Source organism: Aulonocara sp. 'chitande type north' Nkhata Bay, linkage group LG20 (assembly GCF_057382095.1).
Source record: "Aulonocara sp. 'chitande type north' Nkhata Bay isolate Kocher_YH1m ecotype deep benthic linkage group LG20, A_spYH_male_GT1.1, whole genome shotgun sequence".
Taxonomy (NCBI): Eukaryota; Metazoa; Chordata; class Actinopteri; order Cichliformes; family Cichlidae; genus Aulonocara; species Aulonocara sp. 'chitande type north' Nkhata Bay.
The window spans coordinates 31,703,429-31,715,693 of NC_141363.1; the positions used below are offsets into that span (position 1 = coordinate 31,703,429).

At 40.6% G+C, this 12,265-nt stretch overlaps 2 protein-coding genes across 3 annotated transcripts in view; one reads left to right on the forward strand and one right to left on the reverse strand.

Moving 5' to 3' along the window:
* Positions 1–2,941, forward strand: part of LOC147305970 (prickle-like protein 2) — a 37,020-nt gene extending 34,079 nt beyond the window's left edge. Inside the window, exon 9 of the mRNA XM_086277117.1 lies at positions 62–2,941. Within this exon, the coding sequence (XP_086133243.1) occupies positions 62–1,017 (956 nt within the window). The 3' untranslated portion in view covers positions 1,018–2,941. The remainder of the gene's footprint in view (positions 1–61) is intronic.
* Positions 2,747–11,948, reverse strand: LOC147305971 (uncharacterized). Of its 2 annotated transcripts, XM_086277120.1 has the most exons (8): positions 11,460–11,948; positions 10,616–10,699; positions 10,417–10,520; positions 10,102–10,319; positions 8,243–8,313; positions 6,861–6,938; positions 6,290–6,433; positions 2,747–5,524 (listed from the first exon to the last, which is right to left on the reverse strand). In XM_086277120.1, exons 1-8 carry the CDS (start codon positions 11,496–11,498, stop codon positions 5,342–5,344), a joined length of 921 nt encoding a protein of 306 aa, XP_086133246.1. In that variant the 5' UTR covers positions 11,499–11,948; the 3' UTR covers positions 2,747–5,341. The 2 variants fall into 2 exon arrangements, with proteins under 2 accessions (XP_086133246.1, XP_086133245.1); XM_086277119.1 differs by lacking the exon at positions 6,861–6,938 and having other exon boundaries at positions 2,749–5,524; positions 8,255–8,313; positions 11,460–11,859.
* Between the last annotated feature and the right edge of the window lie 317 nt (positions 11,949–12,265).

Genomic DNA, 12,265 nt, shown 5'->3' on the forward strand with positions numbered 1-12,265 from the left:
TCATTTATATGAGATTATATAAAAAAATGACATTTTATTTTTTTATTTTTTCTTGTAACAGGTAACTCTCTAGATGGAGTCAGCAAGCGTCAGGAGCATCTGTCAAGGTTTTCCATGCCTGACCTGAGTAAAGATTCAGGTGTAAATGTGTCTGAAAAGAGCAACATGGGTACCCTCAGCTCCTCAGTCCAGTTCCACAGCACAGAATCGCTGTCCTCCTCCCGCCCATACAACAACAACAACATGTACACCCCTCTGAGAGTCGGCTACCCACTGCAGTACTGGGATGGCCCACAGCCGCTCGGCTTTGATGGTAAAGGTCGTGTCGGGGTGATGGGCAGCAGTGGGAATCTGCGGATGGCTCCCATGAGTGACAGAATGCCCCGCCGAAGCTTAAGCGGGCAGGAATCTGTGACCCAGAACCAGCAGCCACAACCCAGACGCCGCAAACACCATCGTGGGAACAACGGCAACGGCCAGCACCGCAGTGGCCGCCACCACAAACGCTCTCGCCGCTCTCGCTCTGACAACGCCTTGCACCTGGTGGCAGACCGGCCTGCTCAAATGATGGAGCCGCCGTACCGTCGCGTTCAGGAGGATTATGATCGTTTCCCCTCTGGTCATGCTGCACGGGAGTTGTTCGGGCTGGACCCGGGCGGGTACAGGCAGCAGCTTCACCGGCCCTGTCCCCGCACCACTTCTGATCTTACCCTGCAGAATGCTGGCTGGCAACCTGTCGGCCTGGGCGGGCCGTGCTGGGGCGATGGGTACATGGAGGCTGCTGACCCCTGGTGCTCTAGCTGCTCCTCTTCCTCCGAGTCTGAGGAAGAAGAGGCTTATTTTATGGGAGAACCAATCCCTCGGCCCGTGCAGCTGTGCTACATCAATAACGAGGAGCGACGCCATCGCTACAGTCCCTCTGGGATAGGTGGCCATCACGGACCTCTTCACGGACCGATTCATGGCCAGCTGCACACCCGCCAGAGGAGGAAGAGCAAAAACTGCATCATTTCGTAGATATAGAGCAAGGAGTTGGGGAGGGATGAGCAGGAGAGTGAAAGATATAAGAGAGAAAGGTAAGGAGACGGTGTAAAGCAGCAGAGATGGTGGAACAGAGGGAGTGGGAAGGTGAGAGTGAGACAGCTGAAAGTGAGAGTGAATAGAGAGTTTCTGTGTGTGTGTGTGTGTGTGTGTGTGTGTGTGTGTGTGTGTGTGTGTGTGTGTGTGTGTGTGTGTGTGTGTGTGTGTGTGTGTGTGTGTGCTTTTGTGTGTGAGTGGTGGGGTTGAAGAGGGAAAAAAAGGCCTATTTTTTGTGCTTGTGAGCTTACACAACTCTACACCATGTAGTGTTTGTGTACACCTACACAGAATGATCTAATCCTAAGAGGAAGCTCAGCTGGCTTACACAACGGGAGTGTTTACGCTGATGGAGATCAACTGATGGTACCGGGAAGCACTGAAGAATTTGACAACTACAAAAACTGTGGTCAAGGTAAAATAACATGGCATGTGTGCGTGTCTGTGCGTGAACCCCATGTTACAGAGAGATTGAACTATTCCAGCTGGAAAAGGCCAGTGGTCAAACTACAGTGACATGACTGTTCACGTCGCCGCTCAGTGATCCAAGCCCTGGGCAGTAAACTTATTCTGTGTGGACAAACGAGAAATTGTATTGGGATAGTGCAAGCTACGTGCTAGATTCCAAGCTGTGTCATTGTTTACCTCAGTGGAATCCAAATGCTGCTGGAATATAGTGTTGGCTCGCTAGCCCCGTTATCACCTTGTACAAATAGTCTTTTAAACCTTGTGCTCTGCATAGCCGGCTCTCCATTGCTTCACCAAGGACAGAGCGCCAGACAGCCTCTGCTCCTTGACCATTCAGGCACAGTAACGTCAGGTATGGTCCCGTTTTCTCTTCTGCAACATGCTTTGTTTTGGTTTTTTTGAGAGTTACCTATAGTTGATTAATACTACCACTAATAACACTAACAATAATAATGATAACACAAATAATAACTATAAGAATATTAAAGAATAATACCTACTAGATGTATATATAGTAATAAACTTTAATAATGGATGTAGTAATGTAAATGTCCTGTACATATGGTCTTAAATATTTATATATTTTGTAACTAAAGAACCATTATTTGTATAACATGATGTAGAGATAGGGAGGCTTGCATGTTAATTTGTTGTTGTTGTCTCATACTGAAAATAAAGTGTATGTCAATGAACAACCAGGAATATTTTTTTTTGGTTAAAGTGGTTTTGAGTTCAGAGGATGTTTCACTAAGCCATTCTACCATTCCTAAAGAAAAAGTAACTTTCCTTGCAAGGAAAGCTCTGCTGAATAAACGTTCCATCAAGTGTCTTCCACAGCAGTGTTACTGTCAGTCAGATAATAACCACCACAAGCCTTTCCACAGCAGGTCAAGTGTCCTGACCCGACCCGAGGAGTCTGAAAATGAGAAGTTCACTGTCTTATTTCTCGCACATCCAACAGGTTAACTACGAGAACCGAGCATTCATTTACCTTCTAATATATTCCAGACCTTCAAATGCGCCGTTATAACCAGGTAATGACTTGAGCTGAGTGGTTATAATGTTTTGGTTCAGTCTACAGTACTGTGCAGTTTGGGGCCTCCTTTCATTTCTCTATATTTTGCTTTCAAGGAGCCAGAATTTCTTTTCATTTTTGAAATGGTATTGAGCAAGAGTTCTCCAAGCTTTCTTAAGGTCTTTCATATTTTTTTAAATATTGGCTACTTTATCTTCAGTCCAGTTCTTGTACTTGACCATTTTTAAAGGAATTTCTTTCATTTATTTGTTTGTTAAGCCACTGATCCATGACTCATTCATGACTCAAGCACAAAAGTTTGACTTTCAGGCATCTTAGAACTGTACAAAATCTAAAAAAACCAAAAAAAAAAACCAAAAACGGGGTGACTCAAGACTTTATATAGAGCTCGACATTTTACAGTTAATCCTGTTACACTAGCGCCTGGAAAAAAGTTAAAATGTATCTCTTGCATTATTGTGCTGCAGTTTCTTGTCACTGGTCACATTTAAATGAATATCAATACTTCAGTGATAATCCAGCCTGAGCCGTGTCAGTGTTCGAGTCACAGAGTAAATCAGAAATACTTTGACACTGGCCACTTCAGCAATATAACAAGGACCAGTTAATAAACAAAAAAAATAAATTTCTAACATAAAAAGGTCTGAAATTTGGCCTATTAACTACATTCGTTTTTTACAATAGACCTATAAGATTCAGTATATGAATTTTAGTAGCTACAACTATAATTGAGTTGGAAATGGTTTGAATACTTTGATTACATCAAATATACAGTCACGATAAAAAGAAAATACATCTTCCTTCAACTCTTAATGTTTTACATAGGTAAATACAACCATATTATGCTGAAACATTGTTTAACAAAACCAAAGTAGTGAAGAAGTATTCTGTAAAATATAAATTATACCCTCGCTGCTTCCAGTTTAAGCAGGAGCCAGTGCTGCTTATCAGATGCAGCTGATTAGCTGATCATCAGCCAGTGTGATAATCAGTGTGAGCGCTTCTATAAAAGCAGATATTTTGGCAGTTTGCAAGTCTGGAGCATTCAGGTGTGTACACATGGAGAAGGAGTTTTAAAAGTGGAAACATTCAAGTGAGTTACCAGTCTTCCCGCAAGTGAATCTCCCAACAAATTCACCCAAAGATCAGAAAGATGACAACAAACCCAAGACCTACATCTCAGACCTCAGGTAGCTTGTTAAATATTAAAGTTCATGACAGTACATTTAAAAAAAAAAAAAAAAAAAAGACTGAAGCTTGGCTCATTCAGAAAGGTTGCCAGTAGAAATAGACTTCTTTAAAAATAAAAAAGGAGAGGCAACAGTTTAGCTCAGAAGCAGGTGACCATATGAGTGCAGCAATGACTGAATGCAATCCCTTGCTACATGTCTTCCCCCCACACTCTCTCTCGTCACTGTGCTATTTAATAAAGGTTAAAAAGTAATTTAAAGAAATCTAAGCTCTAGATTTGTAAAGTTGCATGTGAACAAACCACAAGACCTGTGGAACAAATGACCAAGACCAAAGTGAAGATGGTTAGCCAAAATGCACAGCACCATACTTGGTGAAAATCAAATGCAGCGTATCACCTTCGAGGCACAGAGATGGAAGGGTGATGATTTGAGCTTGTTTTGCAGCCACGTGATGTGGGAACCTTGCAGTCACTGAGTCCACCATGAACTCATTCAATAGCAAAGTACTCTAGAGTCAAATGTGAGACCATCGGTCTGACAGCAAAAGATTGCTCCAACTTCGGTGATGCAACAAGACAATGATCTAACCTGATTGAAATACTCTGGTGGGACATTAAGAGAGCTGCATATAAAAAACAGCCCTCGAAACTCAATCAACTGAAGCGACCCTATAACGAAGAGTGGGACAAAAAGTGTTCATGACAACATAAGAGACTGAACAAAGTCACAGAGAACAAGATTCAGATTATTGTTAATAAAGTTGGTTGTACACACTACTGAATTACATGGTACACACAGGTTTTCACTCACCGCTTCTGGATTCTGGGTTAATTTTTGTTAAATAAATAATAACATGGTTTATTATGTCATGTGTTATTTTTCTGAGGTTAAATTTAAATAATTTTAGAAACTGGTAAAAACTAGGTGGTGCTTTTTTTTATTATTATGTCCTGATATGTAAAACCTTAGAACTGAATGAGGGTCTATTTTCTTTTTCACACATCCATAGCTTGAACCTCTTCACACAATTTAGTACACTGAACAATGATCGGCAGAGGGGCCGTGATTCAGGCTGTAAGACGAGCAACACTGGTCTATATCAAATATCACAGAATCTACAGGTGTTGAAACCATAAACAATAGTGTGTGTCCAAGTCACGTACTGACCTATTAATGTATTTCCTGCTGTGACCTGAAGTGATCTATATAGCCATGAACACATCACTGAGCATATTTTTGGACCACATAATGTTTAAAATGCTGTAAACAAATTTATTGCAAGCAAAAATAAATTATGTCAAAATATATCTCAGTCTATATGAGACCTTTTTAAAGCAATACAACCAGTGCATCGTCATCATCACCAGCACATTTTCAAAATAACAAGCATAATTAAAACGTTTTCACCAGTGTTCAGAATTACACTGCAGACAGAGGGGACTATTATCCAAGCAGCAGACAGCAATGCACAAGATTATTACAAATAAGAAAACAAAAGCAGCAATAAATCAAATCAAGTTCTCAGCACTTTAAAAGACTAAGAACACAGGCAGCATGGCGTGTCTGATCAGTGTGACAGCTCCCTGGAGTCGTAGTCCTCGATAAATTTCTCCATTGCTTCTACGCAGCGTTTGCCGATGTCCCGGAGGTTCTGCTGTAAAGAGGACTGGATGGGACGCTCCAGAGATGGATCCTTTTTAATCAGCATCTTTACTACAAAGCCAAACATTTCACACTCCTGATAGTACACCTGAAAGACAAATGCAATCATGGTTTTAGGACAAAGAGGGGGACAAAGTGGGATTGTTGGAGGAAAGGAAGAGTGCATTTTCAATTACATTGAATGGATTATTCCACCGAAATGCTCGCACGCTGACTGCTCACAATCTATATGTGCGCACACGTGTGCGTACAGAGTTCTGTGGACATTTTTGCATCAGCTACCTGTTGCCAGACTGTTTTTTTCTTGCAGTGCTTCTATAATCCTGCAACCATGGAGATATGAAAAGCAAGAGGCCATCTTTTCCGTCAAGTGGGTGGAAGCACGCGTACACTCTCTCATACAAACACAGATAAGCAGAACCTCAAGTGACGTCTGTCACATTGAAGGCGGCATTAAAGCACGTTGCCTGTGATACAGGTGAGCCGGCCTCACTTTACATTGAGGATCAATTAGAGAAATAAAAATAAGAATAACGAGAAAGAATAACACCATCTATCATGTAAAACAGTGAATAAAACCTTCTTTGTCAGGCCTGGCAAAGAGAAGCCAGTAATGAGACTCATGTTGCCTCTGGTTCTGCATTTCAAAACTAATGTTTATACTACAACAAACAAATCTTTTTTCCTTGTCTCACGTCTCCTGGCGCTTTCCTCAGATCTTCCCTCCGTCACTCTCGCTCTAATCCCGGCTTTTCTTATCTTTACTTTTCTGTTTATAGCTACCCCTTCTCCCAACACGTGTATGTGCGTGTGAATGTGCATGTGTGTGTGAGTGTAAGGGCACTCCATCCACCTCATCTATCTCTTTCCTCTTCTGTTGGATGGCTCTGTCTCGTGCCGCCGTCTGGCTCACAGTTGAAGGGAGCTCCCTCTCTCCGCTTCGTTCTTTGCTTTTTGTCCCCTTGTGATCTCTCTCCCTGCTTTGATTCCTGTTGCTCTGGCGAATCAGAAATTGAAATAAAAGGGAGAAAGAAAGAAAGCAAAGGGAAGAAAAACAAGAAAATTAGAGGCAGCAGTTGGGCTGTAGTATTCAGATAGTTAGCCAACGACATGGAAGCAAACACTGATGATGAACGAGCTGCTTATGACCGGTAGATAATAAAGCGTAGCGCCACATGTTAACTTTTAACACAGAGGCAAGCAAATTCTTCATTTGTCAACTCTTCTGACTGAGTTCAGGGGCAGAAATACACAACAAAGAAGTGCAGTTCAGTAATGGCCACACTTGTACTCACAATTAAGAAGAAAGAAAGTGTACTTTATTGGTCCCCGTGGGGAAAATCCCTCTCTGCATTTAACCCATTCACTCAGTGAAGCAGTGGGCAGCCATTGGGCGCCCGGGGAGCAGTGTGTAGGGACGGTACCTTGCTCAGGGGTACCTCAGGGTAGCTGTTCAGGGGAATCGAACCCCCGACCTTCCGATCATGGGGCCACCACTCTACCTAAACAACCCGCAGAAAAAGACGCAGTGAAGAGCAAAACTTCAAGTGACTGTTGAGTAACTTTTTAAATGTCGCTTTAAAAGGTCTCTCTGGTGATGCCCAGCTCTTCTTCCCCACCCAACCCAAAAAAATAAATAAAAGACAATATAATGATAGAAACTCAATCATAACAAGTGTATATGGCTTTTTACTTAATTAGCTGTTAATGTGAATTTAAAAAAGAATCTACAAAGAAACTTGCACTAGAGAGAGAACAACAGCCTCTAACCAGAAGTCTTGCAAAGTGGTGACCCCAAACTACAGGTCTATAAACACCAACATTTCCACCTCTTCCCTTTTCACTTCAACTTCACTGCAGCAGCAACCAGCTGTGATTCATCATGTGCTGCTCTGCTCCATGCTGTGCTTAGGTCAGCCAAGAGATTTATGCAACTATTTGATTTCAGGCCTTTCTGCAGCACCTGGGCTTTCTGCATTTGAGTCTACGCCCTGAGCTCACGTTGGATGAGCAAACAAACACACCATCTACCCGGACACCCACATGTTACTACTTTAATTGATCGATAAACAGGGGCAGGGGGGAATCTTGCTCTTTACTTCGAAAATGTGCATTTTTCAGCTCTTTCTGGCATTGTAGAGCAGGAGATTAATGAGGAAAACGGTGTGCAGATAATATGATGATGAAAAGAGCTGCAAGTGGAAGCCCTTATTTGCAACAAACACATGACAGAAAACCAAAGATTCACACTATGGCTTAATCTATTGATTCTTTTTTTAGATCATTATTATCAACTAAGCTGCCAGTTTTGACTGTAATAACTCAATCGACATACAAAATATTAAAAAACTGAATAGCAAGCGCTTCACAATGTAAAACAACACAAGAAAACGCTTTTAAATACTAATTTGTGTCTCAAAAAATACTCCCAAATTTATAACAAAGTTAAATGTATAAGTAATATTCTCACATTTGAGATGGTAGCAACAGTTATTTCACATTATTGGTCCAGTTGCTAATTAATAGTCTTTAAAAAGACAAATTAAGTAAGTGTGGCAATAGTTTATATATATATATATATATATATATATATATATATATATACATACATACATACATATATATATATACACATATATATATATATATATATATATATATATATATATATATACACATATATATATATATATATATATATATATATATACATATATATACATATATATACATATACATATACATATATATATATATATATATATATATATATATATATATATATATAGCAGAGCACCATTCTTACAGGTGAACTTACGGTGAACTGCATGTCCTTGTCTCTGCTGGAGGAGGACCTTGAAGTGAAAGGTCTAGTAGCTGGAAAAACAGAAAAAACACGAGGTCAACACAGAACAGAAGGGGGAAAGAAATGTTATGTCCACTATCTTATACCAAATCGGGCCCCCTTTTTTTCCTATTCCCAGAGTACCCTATCTTTTAGTCGTCATTTACGCTATTCTTATGCCTCCTTCTGCTTTGTTTTGTTTTTTTTGTTCTAAGTATCAGGATCTGGAATCAGAGAAAGTTTTGGCAGAATCTGCTGACATTTATGTGATTTTGGACTGCATTGTTTGGCTGCAGCGTCCCTATGTGAGGCAATAGCTTTGTCATGGCTCATTATATACCGCTGGCTAGTCGCTCCCTCTCTTTTTCCTCTCTCTCGCACTCATATATACACACAAATCAGCGATGAGTCACCATCATCGCACCATCACTCAGGCGCGCGCACACACACTAACAAAAAAAAACAAAAAACAAACCTGTTCAGTACTCACACATACACAAACACACACCTCCACAGTGCTGCAGTGTGCACGCAGATACAGTGCCTGCGTGCAAAATAAAAACATACAGTAGCTCACCCGTTAAACAGAAACAAAGCATACCGCTTTATACTAACAACAAAACAGGAAACGTGGACTTCACAGTTAGTGTTAAAACTGAGCGGAACATGACCACAAGATATTTTAAACCTCTGCCATTTACTTCCTATGTCACAAAATGATGAAGTAAGTAATTAATCTGTTCTATCTGACTAACTAAATCACACAGTTACACTGTCAGCAGGCCATATGACATAATCCATCTATTGAGTCCAATAAAAGTTCCTTAGTTATCAGCATTATGTAACGTTGGTTTGTTGCTACCAGAGTGTGACTACCTACCAACCAGCAGATACACAATGAGCAAATGCCCTCCAAATATTTGTAATGCAAAGTGCTTCTGAATATGTGCGTCTGCCTCTGCTTGCCTATACTGCCACCCAGTGGTTATTTTATAGTGCAAAGAGGGACGTGTACAGCTTGTGCAGTACACTGTGGATTATGTGTGAACATGATAAGAAATCCAGGAGGGAAAGGCAATGACAGTGACATCTTTTTCATGTTTACAGCGCTTGATTTCTCGTTGTGTCAGAGGGTTATTTGTTTCATCGAGTGGTTTGTAGTGTTTTTCTAGCTCTGCCATGTGCCTGACCACTATTTACAAGTACAAAAGAGCCTGTTCTCCCACTGACGGTGCTGAAAATAAATGGCGTGGCCATAAAGAAAGCTGACATCTAAAGATATCCGATTGCTGAACGTCATATTCCTCGACTGCGATTTTCCACTTGACTACAAGAATTTTGTCCCAATTAGCCACAGTATCTCCAAATAAATCCATACAGCTTAACACCATGTGGTTTGCAATATTTCAAACATGATTGTTTGGACATTAAATAGTAATGACTTCAGACTTTCATAGCTTACACTGTATTTTACCATCAGTGTTATTTAATGCGCACCTTCTGATAGTCACAAACTAAAGTTTAAAGTTTAAAGATGTAAAAAAAAAAAATGCTTTTGTTTAAGATTTCCATCATATGGAAATCAAGCAAGAAGAATACTGGAAGCTGAATTATTAATAACAGTCGAATTTGTTCCACGCCAAAGTCTTTAAGACATGTCTTTATGGGCCTCACGTATATTTTTTATGACCTTCACATGTAATAAACACCTTGCACAAGTCCTGACTTTATGTCTGTGTAACTGTTTAAATAAAACAAAGGCAGTGTGTTTGTGTGCTATAACCGTCTGTATTATCACAGACCTCTTCTGTAGAACTTACTGTTTTCTTGCTTTGGAGATGAGCTTCCTTCGGTGCTCTCTCTCCGCTTGTACTTCTCCTTCTCCTGCTCCTTCAGCCTGACCCTTTCCTTCAGTGGAATGTGGTGAAGTTTAGAATGGAAGTGATCTCTCCGGTGGACGTAAGCCCAGTGGCTCGTGTGGTGGTGCCGCTGGGTGCCAAAGCCGGCTTTGTGGAATGCATGGTCATCCCTTGTAAAACTGCATCATTTAGGGGGTTAAAAAAAGATGTCAGAGCAGACAAAATGATTCTCAGGCTAGGTATCAGTACTCCCAGTTCCCACCTAGGCATTCTTACCGAGGCTTGTGGAACCGCCCTGCAAACTTTGGTTTGTAAGAAGTGGACAACCATGCCCTCGGTCTGGATGGACTTCGCACTCTTCTGATCGCCCTCTTCTCATCCTGAATTGACAGGGGTTACCCAAGTCATCACAATCTGGTGTTTTACAAGAACAATCTATAAAGCTTTTTGGTTTTTGTTATTAAACACGATGTACCTTAGCCGGAGACACAGTGTTGTCGGTAGCCCTTTTGTCAGTGGAGTCATCACTGTGTTCCTTGTACCGCTGTGACACTGACCCCTGAAGACAGCATCACAGTTAATCACAGTTATAAGGGTGTTACATAAAAGTAGGACATGATTTTATAAGAGATGAATTAGTCTGGGAAATAATAAATTCCTAAATATTTGACATTTAAGCTTCTTATATTTGCAGCATTTTAACTAAAATTAAATCTATATACTAAAATGAGATTGACGTGACTAAATTTTCTAAGTGGACAAACAAGTTGATTATAATAATGATAATTATTATTATTAGTAACAAACGCCACTCCCTAAGAAGAAGTAATAGTAATGGATTAAGTATCTCCACGCGGAGCTTTAAACACAATGTCATCTATCCGGAACACTTTCGATTTCGTTTTTGGAGTTCTGAGATCAGGACAGGAAAACCTTGCTATACCACATTCAATCAAACATTTCACACATTTAAGGGGGGAAAAGACTCTTGTAGGTGAAATAAAAATATTGACGCTTATTTGTATCACTGGCTTTCTGGAAAATTAACAAGATTTTAAATAGTGCCCCCTGTGCTTACAAACGAGTCTTCCTTCCTGTTATATTTGGAGTTTTTCAGATATCGCAGCAGTACTGCTTGTGTCATTTCCTGACATTTTGATTCCTTTATTCTTATTGGAAATGATTGGAAATAAAAAAAAAAAAGGAAAGGTCAGTCGAGTCTACGACACTCAAAGCATGCGCACAAGAAGTGCATTTTGACAGCTTACAGTTTGTAACTCATAATTCCGAGGGGGGTTTTGCACGTTTGTTTCTTTTACCTTGCTTTCCTGTGTGGTTTGGGGTCGTGCTTGATCCATTTCTGCCCCTCTGCAGAGTCTGGCTTATCTTTATGAATGACACGCGGACTTTTATTTCTCTTTGCGTCCAACAAACCAGGAAGCGGCGTCTGAGCTCTCAAATGAATCCCGAGTGTCCATATGTAAAGTGAACCTTTTGCATTTCCAGCTCTCGCACGCTGTAAGAGCTGGCCTGCAGCTGGTAAAAAGGGTTTAGTGTGCAGTTACTTATTTCACATTGTCCACAAATATCCTGCGTGCCCTTAGTTAATCGTGCTCGGAAAAGCGCAAAATGTTTTCACTTCCTTTTTGTAAAATGACCCAATCAGGTTGAGCCTACGGTCGCACAGGCTTATCAAAAACAGAAGAAAAAAAAAAGAAGAAAGAAAATCGGGCGTTTCTCCTGAAACCACGCAGGCGCAGTCCATGTATTATATGCATGTGAACGACTCTAAACCCTTAGATTATCAGGATTTACAAACTGATAAATGATAAGATGTGGTCTGACACACACAAATAGTTGTAATGGGGGGGAAAAAGTCAGTAACAGTAACCATTTCCTGCCTTACTGTTTTTAGGGGCTGTTAACATCTGTACTGACAACTTTTTCAAAGTAATGAAAATGAAATTTGATGTGTGGATTGAAGAAGTATAAGTAAAAGCTGCAGCTTTTCTCCAGTTTTGTGCAGTTCTACATGCACAAAGCTGGAAAAGGCTGCAGCTGCATTTCTAAAGACGCAGGTGTTCATAAGTCCACAAAAAGATAAACTGGCTACAAATGAAGGAAC

Coding starts and splice junctions, on each gene's coding strand:
- LOC147305971 (XM_086277120.1), bottom strand. CDS start 11,498: ATGGATCAAGCACGACCCCAAACCACACAGGAAAGCAAG. Junction 10,700..11,459: donor AAACCACACAGGAAAGCAAG/GTAAAAGAAACA, acceptor TGCTGTCTTCAG/GGGTCAGTGTCACAGCGGTA. Junction 5,525..6,289: donor AGAGGAAAGAGATAGATGAG/GTGGATGGAGTG, acceptor TTTGTCTTTCAG/GTGTACTATCAGGAGTGTGA.